General features: G+C 38.2%; 1 protein-coding gene across 1 annotated transcript in view; it reads right to left on the bottom strand.

The window, feature by feature from the left end:
- Positions 1–15,947: 15,947 nt before the first annotated feature.
- nudt14 (nudix (nucleoside diphosphate linked moiety X)-type motif 14) overlaps positions 15,948–22,415 on the bottom strand; it is a 28,349-nt gene continuing 21,881 nt past the window's right edge. The window contains exon 5 of the mRNA XM_038726831.1: positions 15,948–22,260. Within this exon, the coding sequence (XP_038582759.1) occupies positions 22,011–22,260 (250 nt within the window). The 3' untranslated portion in view covers positions 15,948–22,010. The remainder of the gene's footprint in view (positions 22,261–22,415) is intronic.

Here is a 22,415-nt window from a genome sequence, read left to right as displayed (position 1 = left end):
AGATGTTTCTTAGCCACAGCCTGAGGAGAGGATGTCTGCTTTGATTGGCAGCTCCGCAAACCACTTACAAATTGGCCTGCGGGCAGCTTCTGAGCCAACCGGATTAAGGGGCGGACAATAGTGTAATAACCCCCCCCCCATCTCCTCCTCCCCTTCTTCCTCCTCCCAAAACTTGAATTTGTATTGAGCTCCATTTGGACACACCGCATTACAGCAGGCGAGCAAAGCAGGAGTCGACTTTAATTAAACGCGCCCGTAAATTTCCAATGATTAGTAGGGCTATTATTTCAAATTAGCACCTCATTTAATTACACTTTTTATTTAGTACAGAGACAAATTCGATTGTTTGTTTTCTAATACCAGGCGCTGATTCATTCAAATCATTTGAATATTGTCTTGTAGTCTAAATGAATGGGGTTTAAGTGGACTGATTGCTAATGACTGTCATGTAATGTCATTATGATAATGTGATTATAGTTCATATTTAATTAATGATGTACATGGAACATTGCTTCTGAATTAATGTTAGTGTGTTTTATTAAAAAGAATCGCATCCAATTGGATTTTCCTGCTTCATTTTAATCATTATGATGCTAAAAAAAAAAACATTTGCTTTTGACTAATATGTGATTAAATGATTGTATGTGACCCTCTTGCCAAAAACACGTTTTCACTCTGTTTCTGCAGTATTACCGGCAGCTGAAAGTAAAACTGCTCCTAAAACACTTTTCAGTAACAAGACTAGATTTACCAAAGGGCTCTCCTCAATTCAACTCCATCCATTGCAGTAGTTTAGAGCGCCCTCTACTGTCTGTGCATCAGTCACCATTTCACCCACATGACGAAATTAGATATGTAACCTTAGATATGCGGTTACGTCACTCATTTCTGTTGTTCATATTCTGATGTTCTCGCAATTTCCTAGACATTGAACGTATCTTGATATGCAAAAGCATTTTCTCTACTCTTGGTGCAAAATATTTTGTTTTTATTTTTTAAACATGTTAATTAGTACACAGATCTTTTAAAAGCAGTACTTAGATCTTCGAAAAAGTAAAAGTAGCAATACCACAGTGTAAAAATACTCTATCCTGCAATCAAAGTCTTAGCTTCAAAATATTCTTAAAGTATACTTAGAGTAATCTTCATGCACAATGTCTCATTTCAGAATATCTTATATTATTGGAGCCTCATTGGTGATGGATTGATGTGTAAGCTTCACTAATGTTGCAGCCAGAAAAGGTGGGACTAATTTAACTGGTTTATATACTGCTGGGAAATTTAATCAATAATAATACACCATCATTTATTAGTGTAACTAGTAACTAATGTTTTCATATAAATGTAGTTGAGTAAAAAGAATAATAATAAAAAGTAATAAAAGAATATAATATATATATATATAATATTGGCTTCCAAAATGTAGTGGATTAAAGCACTTACTGTATTTAACTACCTCAAAATTGTAATAAAGTACTTTTTTTTTTTGCAGTGTCTTTTTACTGTTCTGCTACTGCATCAATTTTACATATATCATATATACACATGTTCAAGATGTCCACCTCATTTGGATTGATTGGCAACCCCAGCAACTAGTACCTTTCTTCCTTTTACCTGAGTCCCTCCCCCCCATCAGGTGATTGGATACTTGTTGACAGATGGCCAATGGTCACTGTGGCTGTATCCGTTTAAAGGTTAGTGCTTTTGAATGTTTTAGTGCTCGTAGATTTTTCTTTCTTTTTCGCCTTCCAAAGAAAGAAAAACGGTTTCCTTTCATGTCCATATGGCAAAAGGATCGGTGTGCAGACTGTTTAAAGTTTAATGGAGTTAGATAATCCATCACAGTGACCATAATTTATTATTTTCTTGTTCTTTTAGTTGCAGCAACATTTGTGGTAATGCATATAAATGCAAACTGAAGTGAAAAGTAGCCTATATGTATTATGTTCACTGTGATGATTATCTATCTCAATCAAGTTTTAAGTTGATATATATAGTGTATGGCTATATGTGAAAACCAATGAGCTGCCTGAAGGAGAAGAGAAACACACTTAAAAATCAAAAACACTTTGTATGACCTTAAAAAGTAGCTATGAGTATTTTTAGCTGCCTGTTACTCACTCAGTCTACAGATCTGACATCCTAAAAGGCATTAAAGTATCAAATTAGTATGGCTAACACACTTTATTTTAAAGATGGACCTAGTATTCAGACTAGACGGTGCATTACCCTTGTATCTAATTAATTTATCTAGTTAATTTGTTAGACATTTTATTGCTACCTTATCAGAGGCCTGTTTCTTCCAGAGTGCCAAAATATTTTGTCCTTCATGGATTAAATATTGCTCGACTGTGACCCCATTCTTAAAGAACACTCGCCGCATCCATCAATTTTGTAGTTCCTTACCATGACAGAAAACAGAAGCTACATCAAAACTGCTGTTCAAAAACTGGATTTTTCTTAAATTCCCCATCTCAGGTGTAAGTGACATGCAACATGCTACCACTGAAGTCACGCCACTCCATTTCTGACAAGGAAAACAAGAGAGAGAGAAGCTGTCAATCAAAGTGTATGTGACAGCTCCCCTCCACCTACCCTCCATGTCTCTGTCTCCTTCTCATCAGGCAACTGCCAGCCCGTCAGATAGGCCTTTTAGGAGTCTGCAGATAGCCTGAGCCGCTGTAGCCGCTTTGACTGGAACATTTCACACGCTGTCACAAGTACATGTGAGTGCCTTAAGTTGGATCACACCTAGTAACGGTCCTCAAGTGGTGAAGGAACGGTGTGTGTATATGTGTGTGCATCTTTTGTAGTGTTTGACCAGTATGGGGTTTTAGCCAAGCTGAGGGTGGGGCTCATTGGATGGCAATGCTGGTGGATCTGTTGGGTCGTCCACCACTTTGATCCACACTGAAATATTTTAACAGCTACTGGATGTAAGGCTATGACATTTTGTATACTCATTCGTGGTCCCCAGAGGATGAATCCTACTGACTTTGTTGATCCCCTGACTTTGCTTCTAGCCCCATAATTAGGTTCACCTTTTTGTGACCTTTTCGTTTTTAGTGAAATTACAACAACAATTGGATAGATTCTGTCAAAATTCTGTCATTTCTGTCCCCCTCAGGATGAATTGCAATAACTTGGATGATCCTGTAATGTCTCATCCAGCCCCATCATCTAGTTAGCAAATGTTAGCATGCTAACACACTAAACTAAGATGTAAACATTACACTTGCTAAACATCAGCATGTTAGCATGCTGGTATTAGCATTTAGCACTTGGTACAGCCTCACAGAAATGCTATCATAGCTGTAGACTCTTTGTCTGGCTTGAATTTAGGCTGCTTGAAGACCAATATCTTCAGCTGAATTTATATTTTTTCATGCCCACAGAATTAAAAGCCTTCAGTGCTTACCCCAGAACTCTTTCCATGTCAAGTTGCAAATGCCTCTGTAAAAGCATTTAGACCTTAATGATTGACTAATATGAGCCTCGCCATTGAAACTGTGACTAATTCAATTTGTGAAGCATCTCTTTAAGCCCGAGTGATTCACCAGGAACCTGGATACATTTTGCTTTTACATTCAAATGACATCTACAAAAAACCTACGTGAAAATCTAAATGACAAAATAAAATATTGAAAATAACAACTAAAGATCATGATTTTAGATTTTAGAGTTAGTTTTTTTGTTTTATGAAGCTGTGTTTCGCCACATTAGCTATGGATAATATCTAATATGCCCTAAAAGATAAATATTAGTCAAACCATAGTATCTCCTGAATACTAACACCTACCAAAGGGCCTCGGGTGGTGTGTGCCTACTTTGTCTTCATGTTTGCATACTTGTGTGTGAGGCATAGAGAGAGGAGTGTGTGTGCAGGAGGAGAAGGGATTATGAGTGGGTGCGCTGTGGGGGGTTTGCCAGCCTCCAGGGGGGAGGTGAAGTGGATTTCTTCTCTCATCCATTTTTCATGGCTTTTCTCCTTTCAGATCTCCAGTATCTGTACATACGGCTGACGGGTCGATTCTCTTTTATCTTTGAGCATCTTCTGGGGACTCAGCATGTGTGTCTGGTGGCTTTTGTGTGTCTGTGTGTGTGGGGGGTTGATGGTGGCAGCATGGGTCAAGGTTGAGACATGCGGTTTTTCATCAAGCTCTAATGACTATCTCACCACACTGGCGGTTAAGATGATGCCCATTTGCTGATGTCTTTTAATGAAGACAATGTTGCTCTGTATGTTTTCTACAGTGCAGTAAATGGATGTGATGTAACTTTGTCTTAGAGGACTATAACAGTGGTTAGTCCACATGGACCATACATAAATAGTACTGTTTAATAGCATTTCCCTTGTGGATTAATTCAAACACATGTCTTTTAAAAAGGGCTTCAAATAATTAATGACCTCTGTTTGTGACCTCGATGGTTCATCACCATTGACTGGACTTGTTTCCTGGCCTCAACCCTTCCCTTTGAGCTACAGTAGCCTTTAACTGGCACCAGTCATAACCATCGTTTTCATTGTAGAGAGGAAGTTACTCACTGCAAATCTCCAACAGACATTTCCAATGATGATCATAATATAAACAATGGAATAATAATAATATTGCTTTGTCATGTTTTTGGTCTTTTTAGCCTCTGTTAAAGCCAAACTGAGGTGGATAAATCTGAAAATACCATGTAGCTGAGCACCATACACCTAGTGTTTTCTGACCATTTTTGAAAAGCAATAAAAGCTATAAAAGTAAAATAGCTAATTTCTTCTTATTCCTCTTTGGATCGGTGGATAAAAAAATTGCGCATTAAAGTCATCATCTGTATGGAGTGAGAAAGGTGTTACACTTGTGATAATCACTTATTTTGTGTTTTATGCTTTTGGGAATAGCTTTCATACCAGGATGCGCTGCATGGCTTAGTTTGAGACCTGCACTCATTTTGACCTGAAATTATCTGAGCATGTCTACTAATTGTAATTACTAATATTAGTTTAAAAGTGGTAATCTATCTGATCAATCACTGACATGAAGAAGTCACTCCTTATTTGTGCTTTAATTGGGGTTTACTCTAGACCATGTATAACCACGCTCACTTTTTATTACAACAACTTTTTTTTGTTTAAATTCCGCCTTTTTTGGGGGGGATTGTTGACAGTGTAGAGGGAAAGGCATCATGGGGAAAGAAAGCAAAATCAATGGCCAGAATTGAACCAAGGATGTTATGGTTATCTTCTGTACTTTTAAATTTTTTTTTTTTATTTGTCTATTTATGTTTACTTAGTGATGTTTTTCACATGTCTGATAAGACCAAAGATGATTTACGGCCTCGGATGGACAATAATTCTACTCTATTCTATCACTGTATGGTGGTTATGTAAATGCTGCTAAGTACAGCCTTAAAAATGATTCAAATACCTTGTCAGCTGCAGTGTTGCTCATTGGTCACAATACAGTAGCAGAAGCATAATTCTGTAGCAGACAAAGAAGGCAATTGCAGTTTGAAACTGCAAAGTTCATTTTCTTGGACATGCTAACTTACTAGTTCTGATTTTAGCTAGGTTAACTAGATATTAGACAAGCTAGCCAGCTAGACTTAGCTAGCTTGTCCAATATCTTGTTAAGCTAACCAGCTCTAGCCATCTTGGTAAGTTAGTTAACTAGAATAAATTAAATATATCAGATAGGTGTAAAGTTACAGAGCCCCTGAGGGGACATAACAAACAAAAAATCACATCTGTTGTGCCCACCAGATAGTATCTCTTGCACACGAGATTGTATCTGGCGCCCACGAGATCTGGTGGGCATGAGATAGTATCTGGTTCGCACCAAATACTTTATCGTGAGTAAATCCTTTCTGATGAGTAAATAAATAAACAATTTCTAATGTGCACTTGCTGCACATGAGAAATTATTTGTGTATTTATTTTTTGCCTGTTTCCCCTTAGGGGCTCCGTACAAAGTAACAAATGAACGTGATTTAATCCTACACTCCTTAAGGATTCAAAGACTTTATTGTGAAGGCTATATTGCAATAAAGTTCTTATTTTTATACCTGATGCGGTCAGTTATTCTTTTATTTGAAGTATACTAAAAATGAAGTTTTATTTTAAAAAAGGATCAAAATATATACATTGTTGTCAAGATATTTAAAAACCAAAAAAGTTAAACACACCAAACACCAGACTAACTGGTAACAGTCAGTGACACCTGCTGTCCAGTAGTATCAAATGACAAAAAGAGGATGGCTCATAATTTGAAGTTTGTTTAAAAAAAAACATTGTGGAGCGAGTTCTGAGAAGGGAACGAGTTTTTAGAGACCATAAGATTGTTGGAAATATACAGCAGTGAGGACATCATCAGTTGTTTTCATTTGTCAAGTCCCGAGCCCTGCCACATTAAGCACATTAAACCACAGCATCTCAGCTCTGCGGTGTGTTTTTTGTATTTTTGTGAGTTGTTACACTCTTCGTTGAATCTTCCCAGTAGAATGTCCTGTAACTGTTGAATTCTTCCAGAAACATTTTGTGTAGGAGTGTAGGGAGCTGGGCAGTTTGACAGGGTTGCTCAGTCAGCCGTGTTTTTTAGTTTGACAAAAGAATTCAAGGCAAACTAGTCCTACTTAAGATAGTCAAGAACTAAATGGCTTTTTGCAACAGATTAATTTAGACGCCTACCTGAAGTCTGACTACAACCGGCCCCAGGAGATGTGTTTTTAATAATTAAAATATGCTTTTTATTGTCTGATTGTTTGTCAACACAAAATCACTCACTATGTTGACAAGCACCAGTATAGTATTGTCTTTAAATTTACAATGGTAAAAATGGCCAAAGCACCCTAAACAAAGCAGGCTCAGGTGTGTGAATGGTATAGCTCATCGTCTGGTGAAACTATTGTAAATGTGCCATTGAGCAAGGCATTTATTTCACAGTGGCTTTAGGTAGGGCTGTGTGATATGACAATATTTATCATTTGATGATAGAAAAATGTCTATCGTTTAAAATTATGCTCTATCGTTTATTTTGTTGTGTTGCAAATTCCATACTTTGAGTGTATGACACTTTGCACCGCGGTGGAAGTAGTTTTAAGTTGGAGTTTCAACATGCTGCTGTACTTGCAGTTTTTTATGGTGCGTTCCATTTGACATAGAAAGTCCGAATTTCCGAGCGCCAAGTCGGAACTTTCAACGGTATGCTCCATTAAGTCGGATTTCTGACTCGGAAAGTCGGGAGAACCTCACCAATCCTGACCTCAAAATCTAAGATGTCTGCTACCGGAATCAACAGCAGTGAAAGCTGTTGTAATATACTGTTTATCACACTTCTGTCGTACACACAGTCCTGTCCAATTTATATCTGTAGACATGTTGCTACGGTGTCTGTATGTGCAAAATACCGCGCAATGCATTATTATCAGCTTGAATTGCTAACAATGGCCAAAGGCATCAATCTTGGTTTTCCGACTTAAATCTGTTGTTGTACTGGAACGCCGTCAACTCGGGTGTGACATCTTTCCCATCTCTGACTTCTGAGGTAAATGGTAAACTGCTAAGTGCACAAGAAGTAGAAAGCTAGCTAGCATCGTCACCTAGAAAGAGGGTTCTCATGACCTAAATCCCTTGAACACCAAGCACATAGTTCTTTTTAAAGACATTTTTCTTATTAGTTGTACCAATACTCTACGACACAAATGGATAGCACAGCTGGAATTAGACTAAAGTCATTAAGTTTTTCTCTCACCTAAATGAGGCCGTCGTGTTTCAGTGACTTTAGATAACCTAGTTTTTTCCTTCAGTTCCCATTGTTGATTGAGCTATCAAGTCTGCTGTGATAAGATGAGAAATGTAGTCACCACTGACACAAGGTGTACCTCTCAAACCCTTGTGTTCTGCTCTGCTGATGATACTGTATGCATTTGTGTTTTGTCATGCGGAGAGCTCAGATTTCATACAGTACAAGCCAGTCTGTAGGACTTGTTACTGTCAGACATTTTCAAACAAACTGCAAACGCATAGTTTCAGGGTTTCAATAACACTGGGTTAACAGGGAAACAGTCTACCCCATCCGCACACATTCTTGAGAATGATTTACAATGCCTACAGTTACAATGTTAACCAGTTGGGCAAGTTAGTTAGACACTTTATATTGTATGTTGTGCTTTTCCTGGTAATGCTTTGGAACTGATTTGTCGTGGCAGTCCCCATTTTAACATTTTAGATATTTGACACGACAACAAAATGAACTCTACTAAAACCAATCTGTACGAAATGAGATATGATGCTCAAATTACCTAAATGCTGCCTGTCTGTTATAAATCACTGGCTAAAAGACACTGGTATAGAGGATATGTGGTATGTTGTTCAGATTTATTTTCTTGTCATCGTTAACATGGCAGATAAGACTTTCCCATTTGACTCCTTCCACATATGGAGATAAATAAGGAGAGACTTGCTCTAAACCCTCCAATCCATCCCAGCATTCACTGCCCAGGACCTCATAAATAAATGTTACTGATAAGGGCTGGCAGACGAAAAAGAAAGAAAAAAAAAAAGAGCAGCAAAACCTTTATGTGTCACATTCTGCCTGTCGGCCATGTTTTAGTTTGGCCCTCTGTGAATTTTGTTACATTTGACCAGTTCTGTTATTTAGTATGTTTAAGGGTTCAGTCCGGTCTGTTGTCCTGGTTCTAGTCTGTTAATGTTATTGTGAGCTCTGCCTGATTCGTTATCCACTTGGTTATTGTCTCTCTGTGTTTATCTGTTCAGTTATCTTAGACTGTGGTTGAGTTTGTCAGTGCTGTCATGTTATCTTGTCTCCCTTAGCCACCCTGTCTTATTAGTTAGAATTCCTTTTGCTGTGCTGTTAGTTTAGACTTAGTTTTAGTTTGCTTGCTACCTTTTGTGTGCGTCCTCTACCTGATGTTATTGTTTGTCTGGTTATTATCTGTCAGCTGGTGTTTAGGTATTTTCCTGATTTCAGTTCTGTTCCAGTCTCATGTATGAGTTTCTGTACCATCATGCTTGAGTTCTGTGTGCTTGTCTATTTATGTTCTCTGCCAGTTCCATTAATTAATCTGATTTTGTTCATTCTGCTCTGGTCTCTGTGTAGCCTTTATTATTATTCATCCACATCTTACTTAGTATCTGTCTTGTCTTGTATCTTAGTTCTTAGTCCTGTACCTTAGTTCATGTCTTAAGTGTTCACTCCTGATCTGTGTACTTCTGTGTTTTGCCCATGTCTAATCTGAGTTCTGTTTTACCTTAGCTTTTGTCTGTTCCTTGTTGGTGTTAGTTTATTTGTGATCTGTCTGCTTATATTAGTTTATTTATATTACTCTGATGATTAGTGTTGAGTAACTTGTGTTTTTCTTGTCCCCCCTCAGTAATCTGCCTGCCTGCTAGTCTCTCTGTATTCCCCTGCTGTCTCTCTGCCTGCCTCGTTAACCTTGATCCTTGTCACCCGTGTTGTCCCCGCCCTGCTCGTTTGTCTGCGTGTGTGTGTGTGAATATATATACCTGGTGTTTCTATCTAGTCTTTGTCCGGTCATTGTAGTGTAGTGTTCTCACTCAGTTGTGTTTGTGTGGAAGAGTGTTCTGTCAGCATGTTGGATTTTCCCGTCTACTGCCTGTAAGCCTGTTACCTGTTGTTTTGTTTGGATTAAAGACCCTGAACTGCGTCTGCTCTGCCTTGGTGTCTTGCATTTGGGCTCTCACCCTCGGAATCGTGACATTATGGCCAGCTTGATATTTATATAGCCCTTTAAAACAGAAACACGTTGTAGCTATCCACCTGGTTCCTATCGAGGTTTGTTTATCAGTTTGAACCAGTCCCCTGCTCTGCTCTTCCTCAAAGCACAATGCCATGTTAATCCAAGGTTATGACCTAACCGCTCAAGGGTTGAGGGCAGAAGAACAGCACATCTTGTAGTAATTTCAGGTGCAGGTTTGGTGAAAAAGTAGATAACAAACGATGGATTACATGATCTGATCAGGAGATTCATATGTATTTGATAATGTTTAGGCAGTGACCAGATTGGGGGTCGGGACCCCCCTAAGGGGTAGCAGGATTAATCAGAAGGGTCGTGAGATTACTAATAAGATTGAAATAAGAAAACAGACCCACTTTGCTACACTTTTCCCCTAATCTGTTCAAAACTGAACATCACTCTTTGGTTAAACGTCATATTTATCAATATATGCAACCTGTGACACGCCAGGAGAAATTCCTTTGAGAGAGAGTAAATGGGAGTATCAGTGGTTTAAGTAAATGCCACAAAATGCCATGCGTTTACATTCAAATGACAAAGCTCTCTAGAGGCCATTGATGGACACTTAAGGAGGAAGGAGGAAGTAGCATGTTTCTTATAAATTATGCACAGGAAGGCAGTCAAGGTGGATGGATGGGCCAGAAAACCAAAACCAAGATGGTTCTCTTACGTTTACCATGTGGTTATTATTGAAACCATGATGAAGAAGGTCCCCTAAAGTTAGCGAGGTAGTCAATTTAACACTAACCACAATGTTTCCCTAACTCTTACCAAGTTGCCTAAACCTAATTAAACCTCAACAATAGAGGTGTAAGATCAGAAAACACTTAGATTTGTTGTTCTTGGAGGACAAAAAAGATTGATAACCACTGGTTAAAGGAACATTTATTTAGCTTGTTCCAACTACAACTATGCCACAGTAAAAGTAACAGTGGGACAGCAAAGTGGCTGAGAGTATAACAAATAGACAACCACACTACTAATGTCTACAAAAGACATACAGTAGATTTGCTCCATATGTGTAAGATCATATTTGCATACAGATGGAGAGTGTGTCAGACTGTGCTGGAATCATTCTGGGATTGTCCTCAGACAGTAGAGGTGGATCGTGTTTTTCATTCAAAGGGCAGGTTTTGGGCTCCCACCTATGAATGGTCTGCATTCAGAAAGAGGAGTGGTAATCCATCTGCTGTGGTAACACACACACACACACACACATCCAGATGGTCTCTGGAGAACAGAGACATCCCATGTGTCCAGTTACAACATGAAAGCAACAGGTACGCAACTTAAGTACCCATCCATCCACCCATCCCCTCCACCCTTTTAAAGATGCATGGTGAGGGAGGGAGGTATTTACAGAATCATTTGTTATACGCAGTCTCTGTAAGAACAGGGATATGTCTAAGGTTAGCAGTCATCTTTCCATACAAAAGTTTCAGTTGTGTAAATAGCATGGACGGCATGGCTAGCATGTCCACTAGCCACAAGCATGGTTATGTATCGACTATTTGTCTTTTAATTAGCTGAAAAATTTGTTTGGCATTTTGGGAAGTACGCTCATCAAACTTCGGTTATTAGGTATCCAGTGAAGATGGAAGTACTCGTTTTTACAGATATGTAATTGTACAGACTATACAAACACGATACAGTGTGTTTGTATAGCCCTATATTTTAGTTCTGTGACTCCTGTACGGCAGCTTTGCAAAGCCCACTGTCTTCTGATTTATGTGTTTACCAGGGGCCATCACCCTTTTGCAACATTTGCGAATTGAACGGCATGTTTCCTTGCAACATTGTGCAACGTTGTGCAACGTTGTGCAACAGGCTTCGAGGTATGTTTTCTCCCGTTTGGTGGGCATGTTTCATGTGTTACCCAATCAGCTGCGACAAGTTTGTAAACACAACGATGTTAAAGACAGGAAAATTCTGTGCACTTGCGTACACAGCAGGGTGTTCAAGGACTCAAATGGCAATACCTCAAATGGGAACTCAGCCCATGTAAACCTGTTCTGGGACAACCCCTAAATGAGATTTCAAACCTGAAAATTAGCATAATATGACCTCTTTAAACCTTAAAAAGGCAGTTTACTAATGGAAACAGCCGTTAATATTTATGTAAATGGAATGATTTGAGCATGTGTTTCCTATACCACGGCTAACTTCACAACAACTTTTCAGCAGTGAGCCACAAGCTGACCCGTGAACCACCCAGCAGAGAAGCATAAGCCAGCAAAGATACAAAGACAGAGATCAAACACTTCTCTTTCAGTCTTAATGTTAAAGACTATACAGTAAAATCAAAATAAAAACCTGTTAAGTAACTAGTCTGATGTTGTATTGCATTTGAAAAAAGAGCGGACAAAGTGAAAGTGATATAGTTATGGCTGGCAGACATGTTGTAGCAATAAAGTTGTTGAAACAAATATATTCAAAAGCAGATTGTTGAAAATTCTGCTGCTAGTCACACTGTGTAGAGGTTGAAGAGTTGAAAATTGTTGTCTTTGTAAAAATTGCTCTACAAGAAAGAGAGAAAAACATGTTCCTGTTTCCCTACACTCGTGTACATACACACCTCTGCTGAATCACCTTAGATAAAATCATCTCCACAGTACAACAGCGATTGTTTTCCCTCTCGCAAAATGTGAGAATGCTGCTTTCATTTCTAAGAAAAATGTCAAGTTGCCCGTCAAGATCAGGTCTGCAGAATTTACATTGGCTTGTCTCCATGGAGGAATTATTTGCGTACATGTGTCGTCCCATTTCCTGATCCACATCTGGTTTTGTCTGATCAGGATGTGTATCTTCAAAAGAGAATATGTATATCAACCGGCAGTGCTATGGCTTTCAAGTTAATCACAGAATACTTGATGATCTCTGTTCTTTCAGTTTCCTAAAAGGTGAAGTAAATTGTTTCATCGCTTCATGCAAATACTCAACATTTGGGTAATACATTAAGTCCCCTTATTTAGCATTTATAAGCAGTGTACAAACATTTAATGCACCATTATGTAGCAGATATCATATCACGTTGTATCATGTTTGTTTAACCCTGCATTTTTGTACTATTTCCATCTATCAGTCTTTCAAAGTCGCTTTTTAGCTTGTGGATGTATTGCACATTTTATGCTTTAGCATAACCAGGATTAAAATAGAATTTTTATTTAAAGTGACTAGCTGCATTTAGGATTTATGACAACTTACATAGAACAAAATGTTACAAGATGCATTTTATTACAACTCTGAAGGGTTCGAATATGATGGCTCTTTACGTAACAGTAACACAACTAATCAGTGAAGTTCTGGTGAAACTGACAGCAACAATGGGCTTACAACAGACTCAGAACAAGAAAAAAAATTAACTCTGAACGTTTCTACTTTGGTAATCACTCTTTTACAGAAGTTTCACTGAATTGGTTTTAACCTCCTGTATTATTGTTTCATTTGGAAACCTAATCCTGTCCAATAAGAATAGACTTGAAAGTCCTGTTAAAACTGCCTGTAAGATCCAGTAAGACCATCCACTCTAGTGGCAATTTGAGCTATCACCTCCGGCTGCCGTTTCAGGCCACCTGTTCAGAGGAGTTGCTATTGATAATAATGTCACTAATGTTTCCAACTTCATAGTGGTCCTGGTTCAATTCCTGGAATGTGAATTATTTAATAATAAATAAATAATAGAGGACAATATTCAGTGAGGTCTTTCCAGCCCTTCCCCCCATTAAGTAGAATGGGACACAAACAAACTGATGCTCAAATGTTGTTTGGATCACTATACAGGTACTGGTCATATAATTATAATATCATCAAAAAGCAGATTGATTTCAGTAATTCCATTCAAAAAGTTAAACTTGTATAATGTATACATTCATTCCACACAGACTGATATATTTCAAGTGTTCATTTCATTTAATTGTGATGATTAAAACTGACAACTAATGAAAATCCCAAATTCAGTATCTCCAAAAATTAGAATATTACTTAAGACCAATACAAAAAAAGGATTTTTTAGAAATGTTGGCCAAGTGAAAAGGATGAACATGAACAGCACTCAATACTTAGTTGGGGCTCCTTTTGCCTGAATTACTGCAGCAATGCGGCGTGGCATGGAGTCGATCAGTCTGTGGCACTGCTCAGGTGTTATGAGAGCCCAGGTTGCTCTGATAGTGGCCTTCAGCTCTTCTGCATTGTTGGGTCTGGCGTATCGCATTTTCCTCTTCACAATACCCCCTAGATTTTCTATAGGGTTAAGGTCAGGCGAGTTTGCTGGCCAGTTAAGAACAGGGATAGCATGGTCCTTAAACCAGGTACCGGTAGCTTTGGCACTGTGTGCAGGTGCCAAGTCCTGTTGGAAAATGAAATCTGCATCTCCATAAAGTTGGTCATCAGCAGAAAGCATGAAGTGCTCTAAAACTTCCTGGTAGACGGCTGCGTTGACCTTGGACCTCAGAAAACACAGTGGACCAACACCAGCAGATGACATGGCACCCCAAACCATCACTGACTGGAAACTTTACACTGGACTGCAAGCAACGTGGATTCTGTGCCTCTCCTCTCTTCCTCCAGACTCTGGGGCCTTGATTTCCAAAGGAAATGCAAAATTTACTTTCATCAGAGAACATAACTTTGGACCACTCAGCAGCAGTCCAGTCCTTTTTGTCTTTAGCCCGGGCGAGACGCTTCTGCCGCTGTATCTTGTTCAAGAGTGGCTTGACACAAGGAATGCGACAGCTGAAACCCATGTCTTGCATACGTCTGTGCGTGGTGGTTCTTGAAGCACTGACTCTAGCTGCAGTCTACTCTTTGTGAATCTCCCCCACATTTTTGAATGGGTTTTGTTTCACAATCCTCTCCAGGGTGTGGTTATCCCTTCCCTTCGCCTCTCTATTAATGTGCTTGGACACAGAGCTCTGTGAACAGCCAGCCTCTTTAGCAATGACCTTTTGTGTCTTGCCCTCCTTGTGCAAGGTGTCAATGGTCGTCTTTTTTACAGCTGTCAAGTCAGCAGTCTTCCCCATGATTGTGTAGCCTACAGAACTAGACTGAGAGACCATTTAAAGGCCTTTGCAGGTGTTTTGAGTTAATTAGCTGACTACAGTGTGGCACCAGGTGTCTTCAATAATGAATCTTTTCACAATATTCTAATTTTCTGAGATACTGATTTGGGGGTTTTCATTAGTTGTCAGTTATAATCATCAAAATTAAAAGGAATGAACATTTGAAATATATCAGTCTGTGTGGAATGAATGTATAAATTATACAAGTTTCACTTTTTGAATGGAATTACTGAAATAAATCAACTTTTTGATGATATTCTAATTATATGACCAGCACCTGTATAACACCACACACACAAGGAGGGGTTACAACCAAATGTGATAGCCCACTATTGATATGTTGATTAACAGCAAGATTGACCTATTAGTTTGGTGCAAGCATCACTTAAACGGTGGGCGGGACTCCAGCGTTTTATCCGGGATTGATAGGGTTGATCGGTACACAAAATTTAACAGTTTGTGTTTTTAATGGCAGTTACTTTGTGTAATTAATTCCTGACAAGCAAAAGTATTTCTATGTAAGAACTTCTGTGAAGCATCCTCATTGGGTGCTTGGCTACTTCACTCTGACAACAAGACTTAGAAGTCAGCACACCCAACTGGTGTTTGCCAAAAAATAGTCATAGACCATTACCTCTAAAACTACAATTTCTTTTTGTGCATAGATTTATTAGTGAGTGTTAGAGGTGCAGGTAGGTGAATTATTGAAGTTCAAAGACAGCTAGGCTAGCCGTTTCCCTCCGATATCATTTTTATGCTAAGCTAGGCTAATCGCCTCCTGGCTCCAGCTTCAACACAGAGACATGAGAGTGGTATCAACATTTTCATCTAACTCTGGAAAAGAGAGCAAACCAATGCATTTCCCAAAATGATGAATTATTCCTTTAATGCTAGAAATGGAAGTCAGTAACATGGTTACCACAGGTAATGCGACTTGCAAACCAATTTTACTTCACCTTTGTGACCCATGAATTCTCTTTTGGGAAGTCAGCGTATGAAGTGCTAAAAAATTTAAGGTGAAGAAAGAAATTACATTAATAGTACAGACACACTTAAAATGTTAATATTCTCCAAAAATAACCTTGAAAAGTGAGTAAATAATTACAGGACCCCTCCAAAAACAACCCAGACATTTTGGGCATCAAACCCATTTTATTTAAACTTAATGCAGTTTAATCCAACACAGTTAGTGCACATGCAAAGTATCATATTTAAATATATACTGTATGTTTGTACCAAGTGTCATGTTTTAAAAGTTTAATATTTTCAACATTTAAGTAATAAATTAACAAAATTGAAACATTACTGAAAACACCGCCCACAATGAGTATACACTTTTAATAAAGCAAAAAATACATGATAAATTCGTACAACTGAAATGTTTGTGTTTGTACTTTTTTTTTCTCCAGAAAATATTTTTTTAAAACACAAATTCAGTGTAAGACACCAGAAAGAAAAACAAAATCACAATTAGACAAATTTCTTTGTCTTTACCATGAGAAAAATCATAATACGTCTTTCACTTAAAGGTATTATGTGTAGGATTTCCACTAAATATCACACTACCTAATGAAATAACATATGTGCTACACTTTATAGTCACTATGAACCTCTTAATAGCAGCAAATCTGATTATCTTCCCCCTTTTGCTTCTAAATATTCAGCTGCCAGTCTGACAATAAAGAAGCAAAAGTGACTGACTTCATCCAAAATCAACAGTCCATTTTTCAGGATTCATCAGCAAATCAAGAATCACTTAATGTTTAATGAAACAAATGAATATTGAGTAGATCTCAAGAGGTAATGTTGGAACACCACGGTCACATCCATGGTCCAAGTTATAATTTAACAGTAATACATGTTCTTTAATTAGAGAATACTACACATAGCACCTTTAAAAAAACATGTTCATGATAAACTGTTGCTCAGCTCATGATAAATGAAAATACAGTAAGAAATTGTCAAACGGTGCACAAACCATTAACAGAAGAAAATAAACAATCACAGTTGAAGAAGCAACTACAGCATAACCATGGGGGTACAGCTATAAAAAGTCTGGTACCGACGAATTAAATATTCTGTCACAGAGAACCACTGACTGTTGACATTTCTGACATGTTGCTGAGAATTTGATATGTCAGCATCTTTGAAGCAAGCAAATGGACACAAAATATTTTCATTATGTGCCTGAGTGATGGAGGTAGAAATGTCCAATGCTGGGCTAATGGTAGTAATAATATCCAGCATAGGCAAGAATGAATTATACAACCATTTAATTACCTCAAATATCTGTGTTATATTTAATAATAGAAGTAGCATATGGCTTACCAGTGGCACAGTCTGCAACCTCTCTCTGGACTGTCAAAAGTGCATCTACTTTTGCCGTAGAGGGGAAGGTTAGGCTTGTCATGGCAGGAGGCTTAAAGAAAAAGTTAATCATCTTGGGAAACACATTTATTTGCTTTCTTGCTGAGTATTAAATGAGACCAGTGATGCCAATCTCATGGCTGTACAGTAATTATGAAGCTACACCCAGCAGCCAGTCAGCTTAGCTTAGCACAAAGACTGGCAACAGGGGGAAACGGCTAGCCAAAGCTAAGTGCTAAAGCTCAGTAATTAACACATTGCATCTTGTTTGTTTGTTTGTACATAAACCCAAGTTTAAAACAGATACTTCACCGTTGCTTGACTAAGTTGCTTGTCATGGCCAAGAAATAGCCTGATATACAAACAAATGAGATGCAACATGTTAATCAGCGAGCTTTAGAGGTGCTGGTGGGTAGATTTAGTTTCCTTTTATGAGCCTGGCTAGCTGTTTCTCCCTGTTTCCTGTCTTTATGCTAAGCTAAAATAGCCAGCTGCTGGCTGTAGCTTCATATTTACTGTACAGGCATGAGAGTAGTTATCAAACGCCTCACCAAAGTCTCAGCAGAAAAGCAATATATTTTCTAAAATGTCAAACTTTTCCTTTAAGTCCTCCAAGAACACTGCCAGACACCAGTGTTACTGACTTTACAAGGCTTCCATTAGAATAAAGTCAACACTATGACAGTGCAAAGTTTGACTTTTAACGCAGAAAAAAACCACATACATTTTAAACTAAATAAGATTATAAAAACATAGCCAGTACATCTTAATAGCTTATAAAACTAATTAAAAATGGTGAGTATAAAATAGACTACAGGTCATGAGAGCAGATCAACACAGGCTGAACAAAAATAAAATACAGGCCTCACATCAATCTATTCCATCATATACTTTTAACTGTCTATATAGAGAAGTTGGCAGAACCAGCTGAACCTGAAGTGCTGCCACTCCGGTTTATGTTCTTCTCTGCAACAATTGAGTTAAAATCACAACATCGTTAGACGTTAGACATGATCCCACCCACTTGCAGCTGCTATCTACTTCTGTGAATGTCACTTCTGTTTTCAATGTGTCAATCAGTAAGGCTGCTGTATGTCCCCAGTGATGTTCACTAAATGCACTAAACTTACAGATAATAGTTGGAGGGAAGGTGTGGAGAAATATGTACCGGTGTTGGCTTGCTGGCTGATGCCGCCCACAATGACAAGCCTATGAAAAAGGCAAAGAAGAGCCTTGTGTTTTTGTGATAACTTTCCTCAAAAAGAAAAATCATTTCAGCCAAATGAGAACTAACGTGGCAGTTCTCCACATTTGACAGGCACACAAAGTTACAGACTGGCCTTAAATGTTCAAATGGCTTTGTTTGTCATCTTTTACACCGAGCCGATCACAAGCAGATGGCCTCATTTCAGCGAACTGAGGGTTTTGTTAATTTTAGAAATCTTTGTTTATTTTAAAATTTATATCAACTTTGGAATGCAGATCATTTTCTAATGAGTTATTCCACAAGTTCATTATTCCCACTACGGGTTCATCTTATACTGGACAAGACGACGGCAATGGAAAACCGTGAGCACCATTGGGAATCTTCCAATACTCTCAACACATGTTGAGATCCACTTAGACCTTATTTAACTGAAAACTAAAGAAAAGATTGTCACATGGAGGAAGAGAAGTGGAGAAAATAAGGAGGTACAGGAGTGAGAGCACTGATCTGACAAGGATAAGGTGCCAAATAAAAAAATTTCTGAAAGCTAAAAAACATTTAAAGATATTATGGTGGCAAAAGAGTAGTTAAAATAATTTTGTTTATAAGCCCTGTTAGTGTTACCGTTTCTGTTCTTTTTGTGATTTACTCTACATGCCTCATGGAAGTAACACATAACACTAACAGTACAGTGGTCATTTTCATGGTTTTGTGTCCTGATATAAGTAGATACATCCTATTGTTTGTATGCGTTTGAAATCCTGCTTACAAATTAACAATTGACACCAACACCACAAAGAGAATCTGATTTAGTGTTGGGTATCTACTATTATTCAGGTTTGGGTGCTCCACAGGGATTCATCTTTCTCTTTCCAAGAAAACCAATAAAATTAAAATAATTCAAGCAGTTCCAGCAAACTATACAATCCTACATCAAGGAATGATCTTCAACGGACAGACGGACAAAGAAGCTCAATGACTGGGCATAAATATGGCTTTAGGGTTCTGCATATATTCCTAAACAGTATGGGTAGAAATTACTCTCCTAAATGTTTGACTCAGTGTGTGAAACCAACCATATTTAGTTTGGTTGATTCAAATTCCCTTGACTTTGTTTGTGTATATAAGAACAATGCATTTGTACCACCGCATAACTGCACTGAGATGCCCTAAAATGATGCTCAGTCCTCTGCTGAGAGATTCAGTAGGGACAAGAACATACACTTAACCAATGGGGGGAAAACTGACAAAAAACCCACAAGGTTTTATGTGTAAAAAAAAAAAAAAAATAGACCAATGTTGACATTTGATTGTCAGCTGTTCCTCAGGTTAAAAAAGCCTAGAAGAACAAAATAAATCCTGGACTGATTCTCATATTCACCTCAAGTATTTTTTTTTTTTCCATTTTTATACCAGACAAGGTAACCTGCCTCACAGAGAGCAGACAAATACATCAACAGTAAGTTGTATAATGGGGACCAGAATTTCGGCTCTATGATTTTGCTTTGACATCTTCTATATGTTCGAGGTGTTACTAACATTGCAGTTAAATCTCTTACAAAAAATAACTAACATACAGCACTTTACCTTTTAGTCAACAAACGACCAAATTAATCAGGCAGGTAATTTTTAAAAATCATTTAACAGTCCAATTGAACTCAATAAATGTTGTCACACATACAGCTTGTAACTTAATAACTTCTACAGGTGCACCGAGGAGAGTTGAACTCTCACTTATGCGTCACTGTGGCTGAAGATGTGCGATGGATCTAACTATAATAATGCATAAATAAGGAGTTGTGTTACCTGTTTTAAGTGAGCAGTTATTTTCTAAAAACAGTATTGTCTTTGCGTTGTAACTTGCATATTTTTAACAAAACTATAAAGGTGGGGAGAATCTTCCTTTTCACATATTAATTACTAAATGAAGTACCAGCCCTTTTTGAATGAAGAAAATACTAACATATAGTAAGAACTGTACGAACTTGGTTGCCTTTAAACTTCTAAAAGTGATTTGGAAATATAATAATAAGCACGCTGGTCATCATCACATCCAGAGATCAACCCTGAATATGACCAACAGTTTGAGTATTTGGACCTGAGATTTTGGCAAACTGCTGTTGAGATTCACTTTGTGAGATTAGGTTTGTGTGTTAATGACCATCTGAGATTTACTACACAGAACCTACTAAATGAAGTCATTTGCTCCTATACCTGCATTAATGTGTTCAAAATGTAACCTTAACATGCTGGGTAGAAAATTAACTCTCTAAAGGATTTAGCCTTTATACCATTGTCCTCTCTACTGTATTTCCAGTTTGTCTTTATCTCAGAAAAATATAGGCAACATAAAGTCAAAAGAAGAATTCCTTCAAAACTCTAAAAATGGAATTAAGACTTGTCTATGTCGAAGGTATTTAAGGTTATTCACTGACATGTTCGGAAAACTAACGATAACCCATTGCAGGATTGTGCTTGAGAACAATGACACACTCAAAACTAAAATTAGGCCCTCTGTGAGGTGGTAGGTGTATGGTTTTTCTGTAAAGTGAAACAATACCACAACACATTTTGCTTGTAGAAGAAAAAGTCTTATGAATATGTTCTAACAGAGTGAGAGTTGTTTTCAGTGACACTGAGTGATTGTTTAGCCCGGGGTACTATGGTAAGTATTGCTTAAAGGCTGTGGGTCAAAGAACTTAACTGAGGCATGCTTGAACAAGTGGTGGTTAAAACACATCCAACACCTCGATCGATACAAGGCCCCACCATTGACTAGCATAGTTTTTGCATTACTGGATCATGGCTTAAAGGAATACTCTACTGTTTTTTTCCTTTATTTTTTTGACCATATCTCTTTATCTTTAATGGCATGCTAAAATGTTAGTGAGCCGAGGCTAACCAGGAGCACAGGGCTGGTTAGCATCATAGCTTAAAATGTTAGTGAGCCGAGGCTAACCAGGAGCACATGGCTGGTTAGCATCATGGCTTTAAATGTTAGTGAGCCGAGACTAACCAGGAGCACATGGCTGGTTAGCATCATGGCTTTAAATGTTAGTGAGCCGAGACTAACCAGGAGCACATGACTGGTTAGCATAATGACTTTGCAATGAATACTGGGTGTTCTAGGAATGGCTGAAACAAGTTGCAATTTGACTAAGCTGAATGGTAGAGGTCTTTTTCTCAGCCAATATCAGGTGTCTGTAAAGTGTTTTCTTGCTTTTATAAATTCAGATAACATTCAAGAGCCTACACTAAAAGCAGTGGAGTATTCCTTTAATCAAGGGCAGGCAAATGAAATCAATGATATGCAGCCATTTAAAACAGATGGCACAGTATATGAAAACAAAGAATCAAGAACAGACAAATGTGCCAGTGCCAACCAGCTATGGCAAATTTGTTTTTCAGGAAAAAATAATTAAGACCACTAAGAATTCAAAAGGTAAACAGGATAAAGATACCTGTTGGCAACAAGACAAGGGGCCCACCTTTCATCATGTACCAATAAGCAAAAAGGCAATACAGGATGAAGAGCCATGAGGGGAAGAGTGGATGTGCTGGGCCAGTGTTTGATTTGATTTGGAATAAACGGTATAAAGAGGGTTGGTTAATACTAGTTACACATTGGTGGAGATCTTGTACTTGGGAGACATATTGTTATGGAACCAGATGAAACTAAAAATGACGCCCATGGTTTTGGGTATACGCTCGTTGTAGGCAAACGTCATGGCCTCGTGCAGCGGGACTTTGACCACCTCGATAAGCTCTCCCTCCCGTGGCTCACCTCCACCTGCGCTCACGCAGTTGTCGTCAGACACCTCGGCGTAAAACATGGTCTGCTTGGCACCTGTAACACCTACACCTGACCTGTAGGGGGGAATCAGGGAAAGAAAAAATAAATTGGTACTTATATTTACAATAATTCTTCAAGTTTTTACAGGGTTGGGTATCGTTTGAAAATTTCAATCAGATGCCACAACAATAATTCACCAAAGCTTTTTAAACTCCTCATTTTTCATTAA

The sequence above is a fragment of the Micropterus salmoides genome, unplaced genomic scaffold, assembly GCF_014851395.1.
Source record: "Micropterus salmoides isolate LMB-PRFRI ecotype aquatic unplaced genomic scaffold, ASM1485139v1 Ms_hic_scaffold_18, whole genome shotgun sequence".
NCBI lineage: Eukaryota > Metazoa > Chordata > Actinopteri > Centrarchiformes > Centrarchidae > Micropterus > Micropterus salmoides.
Note: the sequence above shows the minus strand (reverse complement) of the source record. Positions and strands in the feature narration are given on the sequence as shown.